Source organism: Genypterus blacodes, unplaced genomic scaffold (assembly GCF_046128005.1).
Source record: "Genypterus blacodes isolate CSIRO-AG114 ecotype Tasmania unplaced genomic scaffold, CSIRO-AGI_Gbla_v1 ptg000070l_1, whole genome shotgun sequence".
In the NCBI taxonomy this organism is placed as follows: Eukaryota; Metazoa; Chordata; class Actinopteri; order Ophidiiformes; family Ophidiidae; genus Genypterus; species Genypterus blacodes.
The window spans coordinates 3,075,918-3,088,167 of NW_027466880.1; the positions used below are offsets into that span (position 1 = coordinate 3,075,918).

At 42.2% G+C, this 12,250-nt stretch overlaps 1 protein-coding gene across 1 annotated transcript in view; it reads left to right on the plus strand.

Moving 5' to 3' along the window:
- Positions 1-2,480: 2,480 nt before the first annotated feature.
- slc25a26 (solute carrier family 25 member 26) overlaps positions 2,481-12,250 on the plus strand; it is a 48,801-nt gene continuing 39,031 nt past the window's right edge. The window contains exons 1-3 of the mRNA XM_076156913.1: positions 2,481-2,571; positions 4,537-4,693; positions 6,238-6,356. Of these exons, the coding sequence (XP_076013028.1) occupies positions 2,539-2,571; positions 4,537-4,693; positions 6,238-6,356 (309 nt within the window). The 5' untranslated portion in view covers positions 2,481-2,538. The remainder of the gene's footprint in view (positions 2,572-4,536; positions 4,694-6,237; positions 6,357-12,250) is intronic.

Below are 12,250 nucleotides of genomic sequence, written 5' to 3' on the forward strand. Positions count from 1 at the left end.
CAACAGAACCTATTGCACAAAATTAAGGAAGAGAAATTTAAATAATAAGAAGGCTTCTATTCTGGTAAGCATGGAAAGAGAAACTGGAGCTACATCATGAGAGAGAATGAAGAACACATAATGCAATCTATCTATCTAGGCGGCCATTACTTTCTAGTTAGTTTGGTCCCCTAGATCCAGGATACAGTGATACATTTCAGAAATTATCCCTGTTCATGTTCAGGACATTACATTACATTACATTACGGTCATTTAGCAGACGCTTTTATCCAAAGCGACTTACAATAAGTGTGTTCAACAAAGGTAGATAAAAGAACTTCAGGTCACAAGAAATCGTAAGCGCATTTCCTTCCTAAACCAACAGCTAAGAGCATAACTAGAGCTACTACTAAATATCGATAAGAGTAATGGTGCCAGTTTAAGCGTGGATTTGCATTGTATGGCTCTGATTGAGGAGTGAAAATCTGCAAGATATAGTGGAGAATCCAGAGGTGTTGCAGTGTCGGCCTTGATGTTTGGGATTTTGAGATCAGCAAGGAACTGATTCTTCTCACTGGTGTCTGTAGGGAATTCAGATTTGTAAAGGAAAGATTTAAATGTGGTGTTTATTTCCACAGGGTCAGTTGTAGTAGTGCTAGCATAAATACTAATTTGGAGTATGAGACACAAGGTAGAGTGGTGTTTTAACTGGTGTGCCAATAGACAGCTGGCTTTATCGCCATATTCATAATAAGGAGCTCGGGTTTGTAGTAAAAGACTTTCAGAATCAGTGGTGGAGATGAGATCAAACTTGGTCTGAACATTCTTATTGGAGTAAGAAGGATAGGAGATATCCTGACCTCCTACAACAGTGAATGCAAGATAGAATTGTTTTTATCAAAAGAAAGACACTAAACTAGAGTTAGAGATAATGTCACAGGATGTTTTATCTGCCAGCAATAAAGAGTTAAACCTCCAGAGGGGAGTAAGGGATTTGTGTATAGATAGTTGAATATCTAATAATAATGGTACATGATCAGATAATAGAATGCTTAAGTAGTCCAAGGAAGCAACACATAAGTTGAAAGAGTTATCTATGAGAAAATAATCTATTCGAGTATGAATTGTGTACCTTGTGTACCAAGGTTTGACCAAACCATTTTGGGAATTGGAATCAGGTGCAGGGATGAGAGTGATCTAGGATTGGGCCCAATGTACAGTTCAAATCACCTCCGAAAATTATAGGTATGAGGAATAGCACTAAGTAATCTTTTGGGGAAGTAGTTTAGCAGTGCAAAAGTGTGACTACCACTATACAAAATCTATTATTAGAGTCTCTTACCTTATCATCTCATATCACTTATAACATCAGTGTGATCAAATGAAGTTATCTTATTGATTAAAATGCCAACCCTTCTAGATTTGGGATTGAATTAAGAGTGGTAGACATGGGCAGCAGACATGGGCCGCAGCCTATGATGATCTTTGAGTGTCTTGCAAAAGGTGAGTTTTTGTTGCAGCGATATTATGAGAGTTAAGCCATTTACAATGACAGAAAACCCTGGATCTCTCAACAGGATTGCCCCTAACACGAATGTTCCAACTAAGGAAATTTTCAGGCATGCCAGAACACATTTCTGTGTAAGTGACGGACTAAAATGTATCAAGCAAATGCCATACATCTGCCCAGACAAATGCTTGACATATATCAGCCACGAGGAGAGATACTCCTGCAGAATCTGAATTATGTAAGAGTTGGATTAACAAACCCATATTGGGTGTATAAAGTAAAATATAACCCTTTGTAAGTAGTGGACTTTAATGTGTCTTAATATAGATAGGATTAAACAGCAAATCACGAGAGAACATTGTATTGCAGTGGCTTATTGTGAAATTCCATCACCCCTTGGACACAGTGTTGACATAGGCTTGGGAAATCAGCCGAAACAAAATTGTAGCTGATCCGAAAACGGGCTGGATAGAAGAGACCCTAGTGAACTTCCTCCGTGCCCCTTGCTAATTCGCAACACGCTGAAAGCGGCACGAGCCCGGGCCACTTTCAGTGTGTGGTTGTGGAATACAGAGATCCTCATACCACCATTATACATTATGTAATGATGGTGAACATTTATTAGTATTATTATAATTAGTAGTAATAAAATTATTACTACTGATGTTGGTGTTGTTTGTCTACTTAAGAAAAAAGAACTTTTTTTGTAAATGATTTTGTAAAAGCACAATAAACACACAAAACAATTGACAGCATTACACAATGTAAATCTTTGGGTAATAAGTAAAAGCATCAAACAAACAAGGGTGAAGTGGTTGCAGGAGCTGCACTACTGACTGTGAGAGAGAGAGAGAGAGAGAGAGAGAGAGAGAGAGAGAGAGAGAGAGAGAGAGAAAAAGAGAGAGAGAGAGAGAGAGAGAGAGCGAGAGCGAGCGGAGCAAGCAATAGCTGCGTGCAGACGTACGAGGTTAACGTGCGTCATGACGTCATGCGGAAGTAAATAAAAAATATTACGAGACGAGAACCGCTGTCAAGTTTGAGAACGGAATATGGACAGACGGGAGTTCGTTGCTTCTCTTGTGGTACAGTGGCGATTTTACATAGTTAATCATTTCAATCTTATACTAACAACATCTCAACTAACAATGCTCCGTGTTTAACCACCATCTTTGCTGATCGACTTTAGCTTTAAAGCTTCAGCTGTGTTTTGTTTGCTTGGTGCACATTGAACTCACAAATAATTTGACTCCCACGGAGAATATTGTACTGAAAAGGTGACAGGACTGGAGTAAAGCCACAGGCATACGCTGCATTCTGTATATGTTTATGATTCCCCAGTCCAAGACAAGGGCAGAGGCAAGGGTAGGTTGTAGTCCTTCATTCAGACATGCTGGCTGCACACGTGTGACTGTGAGGGGGCTGGTCTGTGGGTGGAGCGCGTTACACACCAACACCCAGGCTACACACATCGAGTTTGGCCATCCCTCTCTATATTACGTATTTGATTTTGAAATAGTAATATCCTGAGTAAAAGCCAAGAAGAGTTTTAGGCAGACCATGTAGCCCCCAATCATGTACTACACATGTGCGTGATTTTTCCCACCCGTGTTCCGACAACAAGGATGCTGTTGCTGTCACGTATAGGGTCACACTTCGTTCCCAGTTTCGTAGGAATATTGTCGGAACATGGGTGGGGGAAAAATAAGCGTCCACAGACACCGTTGGATTGTAAATATTTTTCAAATACTTTTCCATAGTTCACAATACTTATAAAACATAGATTACTATATATAATAGTAAATAATAATTTGAAAACAGATTACTAATATTATTTTATATATTATTAAATATAATATAGTATTAGTAGTATGTTTTTCTTTAAGGCCGTGGCTACACCAGGCACAGGTGCTTCATTTCCACAAGCTCCTGAACTGGCAGGGTTGAGTCCATACTAAATCTAACCATAACCATAACCCAGACTGCCTGATTGTCTTCTCTCATTCATTGCCTGTTCACCACAGCAGGCAATGAATTCATCTACTGTTAAAGAAGCAGAGGGCTTTTTGTGTTTATTCACTGAAGTTAACCACAGAGGAAACAGTGCTATGACTGAGGTAGAACATGAGTGTGGAGGTGTGTTACTTAGGCTGGGGCTGTAAGGGGTGTCATGAGTGTACAGTATTTCATTAATTACATTGTGTAGGCTATTTTTTGTTCCCCAAGCTATTAAGGAAGGTCACAGACTGACGGGATGCACAAGAACATCCCTCTTTCAATATACAGTTTGATATCAAGGTGGACAGGACATATTTTTATTAAATAAAGCATAAATGACATAATTATGAGCATGTGGTTATGAGATTCATGTGAACCAGGTGACATTATTTCAGCTTCAGATGACCTCAACGCTGCCAGTACAATGATACCACAGGCACAATTTTGTATGCAATGAATGAATGAATGACATGACATTAATCAACTTTTGATGGAAGTAAAAAAAAAAAAAAACAAGGTTATCCTCTTGGTGCCTCACAGAGGTAAATGCAAAGGTGACAGCAAAGAAGGTCACAGGCTGACGGCATGCAGTGTGTCTTTGTCTCTGTCTGTTCACAAAAACATCCCTCTTTTAAAATTCATTTGGATGTGCAAGACATTGCAATCAAAGTCCCAGTCAAGATGTCGTACATACAAAATGATGCCCGGTGGAGAATATGTTGCTTGTTCTCTGGTCATTGCATTCTTTTTCTGCCCCTAAACCTTTCTTTTCATATATCGGGTAACCACGTTATGTACACAGTCGCCCATAAAGTTGGAATAAACAGTTATTCCAACCTTATGGGCAACAGTATATGCTGTATATATACACTGTTGCCCATAAAGTTGGAATAAAAAAGCATTCCAACTTCATGGGCGACCGTGTATTATCACCACTATTATTATTATCACTACCCACAGTTTAAGAGATCCTTTGTTTTGTGTTAAATTTTGACTGAGACCAACATTATTGCTGTGTTTTGCTGTCAAAAAGTGAAAACTTTTGCTTGCAGGCTGGAGGATGTGCGGGGATGTGTGTGGATCTAATCCTCTTCCCTCTGGACACCATTAAAACCAGGCTGCAGAGTCAGCAGGGCTTCTACAAGGCCGGGGGGTTCAGGTCCATCTACGCCGGGGTCCCATCTGTTGCCATCGGCTCCTTTCCCAATGGTGAGATGCTCATTTATGAAAGCTGGATTTATGTTGATTCACAGTTGAGCCATTGGGTTTGAGTTGGCATGAAATATTGCATCACTATTCTTAGTCATCATCAGCTGATACATGGATAATTATGTGGAGGTACGGTGAGATCCCTACTCTGGGTGCTCCCACAAAGATAACCAAGTAGTACAGGGGTCTCCATCCTTTTTGCCTCTGAGAGCTACTTTTACAAAATAAAAGTGTCGGGGGCTACCTGTGTTTTAAATTCTAAGTAACATTTAGCCACATGGCGGATTCTCTACCCAAACCAGCTGAATAAGCGTCTTTTGTGTGAACATTTACAAAATGTTGCTATCCTACACTCACATTCTGTATCAAAATGCACTTAAATTTTTCAAGGTTTTTTTCTGTATACATTTTCAGTGTCAAGCTCACACTAATGAATTCACATCATATTAATATCATTGAAAACAAAACAATGTTATTCTTTATTTTACCTAAACTATTTCACATTTTCTGTCCGTCCACATATCACTGTCACAATTTCCCTTCACATTCCCTGTAAGTCAGGGAATTTCCTGTCTGTTTTCACTTGAATTGGTCAGACGGCACAACCTCAGTTAGAAAGAAAGAAATTGCAGAAAAAATATAAACCGGTCTCGGATGGGAGCGGGCTCCCTTCGTTCACCTAAAAGAACGAAGCCGGTTTGTTCGCTAACGACACATGATGCCCTGTTAGCAGCTGGAAAGTCCCATGAAAAGTTGCTGTGGACTTTGGTGACGTGGCACACACACACTTCATTCGCATTCATACATTTTTTAATTCCCCAATAAAAATAGTATATTTGTTGCCTTATATCGGGTCTATTTTCTACGGTCATTGTCGAATTTTACGTAACCATGGTGTCACGTAACCAAACATACACCACATGTTAACATGTGACCTTGTTATTTGGATAACCTGGGAAAACATGTTGATTAATGCAAACTGTAAATGGGGCCATTATGTCCACAAATCCAGCTTCTTCAAAATGTATCTCCCGTGGTCTGGTTGTATGGATGGGAACTTTGAACATATCAAACAACTTAAAAGTAGTTGTGCATATGCAGGTTTCATTCAGGGAAATGATTATGCAGATGTAAATGCAAATCGCAACAAATCAAATCAGACTTTTGAGAAGAAGAAGTATGCAAAATGAAAAATATAGGGGGATCAATTAATTTGAGTAGGCCACTGGTGTTTTGTATTACTGGACCATGCAAACAACAAGACTGCATGAAGTCTAATGACTCCTGTATGAGAAAGTATGATTGGAGTCAATCTAATGAATTCAACACACTGAACTGCATAATGAATCTATTTCACCAGTAAGACTACGGACTGAACTCTGTCCACATGATGACACTAAACTTTCTTTACACACACACACACTCAGGCACACACAGGCACACACACCTCTGTTTCTCCCCTGTCAGTGGTACTGAGGGATATTAATTGCTGTATGCTGGTTGACTAATGGTCCTTAAATTGCTGTGGTTCTGCTTGGTTTCAGCTGCTGCTTTCTTTGTCACCTACGATTGCACAAAGTCCCTGTTCGGCGGAGGCAGACAGACAGCAGCACCGCATGTGGCACCTGTCATTCACATGCTCGCCGCCTCCCTGGCTGAAGTAGTAAGTTCTATATCTTCCTGTCCTCCCCTTTCTTTACTCCCTCGCTGCACAGTTGCAGACGAGTGTAATATACCTCCGCAAAGAAAGCCGACAGCAAACTCCGCCAAACAGGAAGTGGAGCTGTATCCTCGCCACATTGTCCTGAATCAATCTTAAATGTTAAATGCAACCTTTTGGCAACAAAGTGACACTGCTGCTGGAAAGGTTCATGGCTTGTAAATGTGGAAACAAAGCTGATGGCGAAAATGCCAGGAGGGGTGTGAGCATAGCATCTCTCGGCACGCATACCTCCTTTGTATTTGTACTTGTTTTTTAGCTCTGACACACACACACACACACACACACACACACACACACACACACACACACACACACACACACACACACACACACACACACACACACACACACACACACACACACACACACACACACACACACACACACACATATCAATAGGGTTATTTTTGGAACTATATCAGTCATTCCATCTTTGGACAGCCAACTGCATTCTGAACTAGTGCCTCTCTCCAGTTCTCCCTCACGCTCTCCGTTTCCCATCACTGTAAGTCCCAAATGTACACCCCCTCCAAGTATGTCCCCTAATGTTTTTTCACAGACCGATCTGTAAAGGGGCAGCAGGCAAAGGAGGGATTTTGGCTGTAGGGCCCCGGGGTCCAGCTGGGTGAGTCAAGGGGGCTTCCTGAGGACTGTCCCAGCATTTACCCCCACCAGCTGGGTAAATAAGAGCTTATTACTGCCTATTGACTTATCTGCATTCCCAGCTCAGACCCCGGCAGACTTTGCCAATTTAGTCTGGGGAATTCAGGCTTGAATCCAAAGAGGAACAGTGTAATTTCCTCAGCCCATCCTCTCCCAATCGCTCTCCCTGAACCACGGAGCCCGAGCACTATGGGGGCCATGCGTTTTCACGCTGGTTTGGAGACGGGGTTCCCCCCACTGTTACACCGCCGTGATTCCTGCAAAATGTTAGGCTTTCAGTATTCATGGCTTTTGGATGGATGTAATTTCCACAAGTTTTGCATGTTTATGAAATGCGATTATTCTTCATAGGAGGGAGTTTATGGTTTCTCAAACAGTTTCAAATAGCAGTGAAACATGTCACGCTCAGATTAGCACAAATTCAATAAGAACTTGGATTTAGCTTTTTGTATCTTGACCTCAGTTTGTCACAGACAGTGGAACGGTTATAGTAGAACAACTCATAATGGCTAGGTCTAGATGAGTGTGTAGAGGTGAGACTGAGGTGAAGGTTACCTTTGACCCTTTTCACACTGTTGTGGATTTGAGCACATCAAAGGAAGAAATCCTCTGAGCGGAGCTGAGCAGATCAGGGGCAGAAACACACTGCATTCTGTTTCATGGCCATGTCTCGTTCGAAGAGAGTAATCTTCAGGCTTAGCCATTAAAGGCTCGACCCCAGGACTGCCCTAAATTGCGAGCAGGGTCTGAACGTCAGCCTCATGATGCAATCACTGCCACATAGGATTGCTCCTGTCTCTTCCTTTCTGCCCTGATAATATGTTTTGTGTTATGTCTCAAAAAAGTGGAACCACTGAGTTACATTGTTTCTCATCTATTGATAGTTTCTCCCTTTAATTAACTACACAATGTATCGAATAGAAATGTAGTTGTTATGCCGATATGAGCAATCACATGGATTGTTATTAAAGTCTTTTGCCTCAGTTTGACAGAATTTTGTCAGGTTACAGTCTGGTTCAGATTCAAAACACTCTGCTCTGTCAGACCGGACCGGCTGAGGCTGAGATCAAGCAAAGGCGTGATCCTCTGAAGTTCACAATGAATGGCCTAATTCAAAGCCTCCTTGGCTGAATTCCGGGAGCACAACAGGTGCATCGCTCACTATTCCACAATAATCCAATGGGCATTTTGAGTGGTTAAATCCTCTGGGGTCTTTCTGGACAATGACACATTCAAAATGGCAGCTGTATGTTTCCCATCATCCTTCAGCAGTCCCTGCACATACAGTAGAGACACGCCATCAACAGCTGTCAAAAGTGCCAACTCGTGGCATTACACCACTTTTTTTTCAATGATCAATCATCATTAAAACCGCCTCAGAGCAGCAATGAACACGTAGTGTGATGTGAAACCAAACACACCCTCCTAGCTAGCATGCAGTGTGCTCAGAAAGGGTATAAAATCTGACCCAGCCTAAGGGAGCAGTTTTTAGGCAGCTTTCCATTGGATACAATCAATAGTTTCAATCAATGTCCATTTAAATTTAATACAATTGTGGATCCAGATCAAAGTTATTTAACATTTTAACATTATGTTTAGCACATAGACAACCATTCAGACTGTTTGTTCTGTGTTAAATCTAGGTTTCCTCTAAGGTGGTAGCAGAGACATGGATAGACGTAAGCCTTAGACCATGAACAAGTCATGGCAGGGATCCTGACTGGGCTTCATATCTTCCAAATTCTACAAGTATGTATTCAATGTTAAGGGTGTTAAGGAAAATTAGAGACAAATCTTCGGCCTTGGCAGAGGTTTGCTCTCTCCAAGTGCTTTAATCTTAGTTTTGTGATTCCTCTCTTCCTCTTTCTCCTTTTTCTATTATTTGTTACTGGCAGCATAACACAGGGCCACTTTCTTTATTTGTTATCCCCCCCCAGGTGTCCATGTAGCCATTCACCAACTGTTTCTGCTCAGACAGATGCTTTATGCTCACTGCTTTGCTAATCCCATCCCCGAGCTTCTTTCAGTCGATGATGCGCGCCACTTGGCACTAACTTTCTTTATATGGGCTTCATCCAAAGTCTATTACGTTCGTACCGGAGTGAGTTGTAGTTAAGAGTTTATTCTGCCCAAAGTATTTAATGAGAAGCTTTAGACAGAAAAGGGGACATTTGCCTTGCATGTTATTTCCTGATGCATGACTGTTTGTGTTTACTGCTTTTCATGCTTTATTGGACTTTTGGATAATCCCACTGAAAGTTCCTAATCCACACCCATCTGTTTGTGGAATCTTTCTTGGAATTGCCTCTCCTGAGGTTTCTTTTCTTTTCCTCATACATTGAGGAATCCTCTTGAGTTTTTCCTCGTCTTCCTAGAGAGCTTTGGGAGGGGTTTGGAATTTTCCAGATGTTGTGGGCCTGTAAATCCTTTTTGAGACATTGTATGTGATATTGGGCTAAAGAAATGAAGTTGACTTGACTTGACTTAAAGACGGGGTACTTACATGTAACATGGTAAGCAATGTCAGGAACCCATAGTTCACAGCACCGTACAATGAGAAAGTAGCCTGAGCAAGTAGTTAGTAGAGAAAGAGAAGCGATGACGCCACATGAAGCCATTATAGCAATCAGCCTCCTCTGTTGCGTGTTGTTTTGAACACACAAACAGGGAAATCTGCGGGGGGTAGAGAACCAATAATGGTGACTGTCTCTGGTAAAGGGGCACATCTGGTCCCCCCCAAAACTGGAATGGATATCAGGTATCAGTCATAGTTTGATGTAATAGAATTTGTCATTGACTTTCTAGTCACATCAGTCAGTAAAACCCAAAGCCAGAGAGGAGGAAGCTGTAGATGGAAAGACCAGGAGAGGGACGATATGATGAGAAATCCCACTAACAGGAATGTCCTGGTGTTGGTGCCAGTGTGACGCCAGGATGCTCCCATAAAGAATGTGTAAGCTGAGGCGTCTGTCAGGCTCTAGCAGGCTGTTATCCAGCCATTAGATCAGATTTATCTTCATCCCCATTCGCTTGACGTCTGCCCTGAAAGCTCATTTGTCAAGGCCAGGCGGCGTTCTTCTCTCGCATCTATAAACCCCCGCCACCGCACGTCTATGGGAGGATGTACTGGAAAATACAGTGTGACATGACAAGATAGGGGGACGGCGGGCAAGAGGGAGGAGTTTTTTAGGGGACAAACTGGCAGGCACTTAACTTGGCGCTGAGAAATAATCCATGCATCGCCTTCGAGCAGCACCACGCTCTGTGATTTATTGGCTGTTGTTTCAGAATTGGAGATGCACGCTGTCTCTTCTCTTTCCTCCCTGACCTTTTTTTTCTTTCCTCGCTCCCTTTCTTTCTTCCTTTGATGTTCCTCGCGCCGCCGTCCTTTCCAGGCACCTTGATGCGTTGGATTCCACGGTCGGCGGTGTAGATACTGTGGCATTACTGGGATTCTTGGGTTAAGCAAACAGATGATGATGCTTTGGTTTACATTTACTTCCTCTGATTGTCGCATCATGGTGGAGGTTAGGGGGAAATAATCAATATCACAATATATTGCATGTTTGCAATGTAATATAACACATTTCTCTCCTCTCCAACAGACCAATAAACGCTGATCTGCTTTTTGGCTTCGGCTTATTACAGATTTATTGCTTTTGGGGGGATGAGATAATGTCTCTCATTGTCTAAGATATCATTTATTCACACTGTATGTTGTTAAAGTTTTAACATAATTTTTTGGCCACAGACGACAATTCAGGTCACCACTAGATGGTAGCAAAGACTATGTAGCAATTCTACGTGTCTTAGTGGAATAAGTTTTCCCAAACGTCCCAAACACCACTGAGCAAGTTCAAAAGCTGTTGGAAAGCTCGGCACACATGTGGACATCATGCAGCCACACACACAAAGACACAACGGGTCCGGTTCAAACCCAGAACCTTCTCGCTTTGAGTGTGACAGTGCTAACCAGCCTCAGTGCCGTTCTGTTCTAATCGTCTGCAAGTTGGTTTTCTGCCCTGGCCCTACCCGACTGACCACTTTGTCCTGGAACAAAAGAGGGGAGGACAGAGGGAGGTAATGACTTAATCTGCTGATTGATTCACTGGCTAAGCCGATAATGAGCTGTGAGTCTCTGTTAATTTCCCATTCCGTACTGTGGCTCGCCCGTGATTGAGCGCCGGCTTCTTACCTTGTTTGTTTGGACGCCAAAGCTGGAAATAGAAAACAGGGTCTTTCATTTCGATTACAGCAGGAGGCCGGGAGAAACTTGGAGGCTCCGCTCACAGGCAGCCAGCTTGATGATTAGCGCTGCTCGACAACCAAATAGCTTGTAAATAAAGATGAATGGCAGCGGGGATTTAAATGACTGCCAACAAGTTTATATTAAGTTCACAAGTCGGAGAGAAGAAGTTACTGAGAATGAAGACTTTCTTTCTTCCTCCCTTTCCTTTCCTTTTTCCTTCCATTCCCGCTATTAATTCTGATTTGTATACCTTGATTTCCTCCATTTGCTTCTGTTATCAGTCATTTGAAACAGCCTCTCAGGTTGCATCCTTTATTTTCTATCCACTCCACCTCATTCCTCCCACCCCTCGGTGTCCAAATTACTCCCAAATAAACAGTGTCCCTAATTTATTTGGTATAATCTCCGGCTCATTCTGCTCTCCCCTCTGCAGTGACAGGAGAGGGGAAGCCGTCTCAACTCCAGGCCCCCCATCCAATTACACCAGTAATTACTTGTCATAGGCACTTTCTTTCTATTTAGCTGCCTTATTCTGGCCCTTTGGAGGATTGGTTTGGGGAAAACACGATGTTCAATGTATTCTAAACGGTAACACGACCAAAGGGAGAGCAAATGAGATCGCTTAGATAGATCCAGCAACCTTAGTTACCATGAGGAGCTATGGGGCCGTGTGTTTGGCCACTTGGTGGTACTGTTGTACCACCGTTAGTTGTCAGCTACAATAAGATCAAGCTTTCCTGAAATACCGGTCAGGATTCTTCTCAGGGACTCAGTGTTTTGCTCTTAGGTGCGGTAATGTATTCTGTAACGGAGGATAAGATGAAGAGTTTTACAAATTAATGGCTCATTTTCATTTTGGTGTTCATATTCATTAAGATAACATGTGGTGTCCTGGGTGTTTGGCTGACCGAGGAAGTGACAC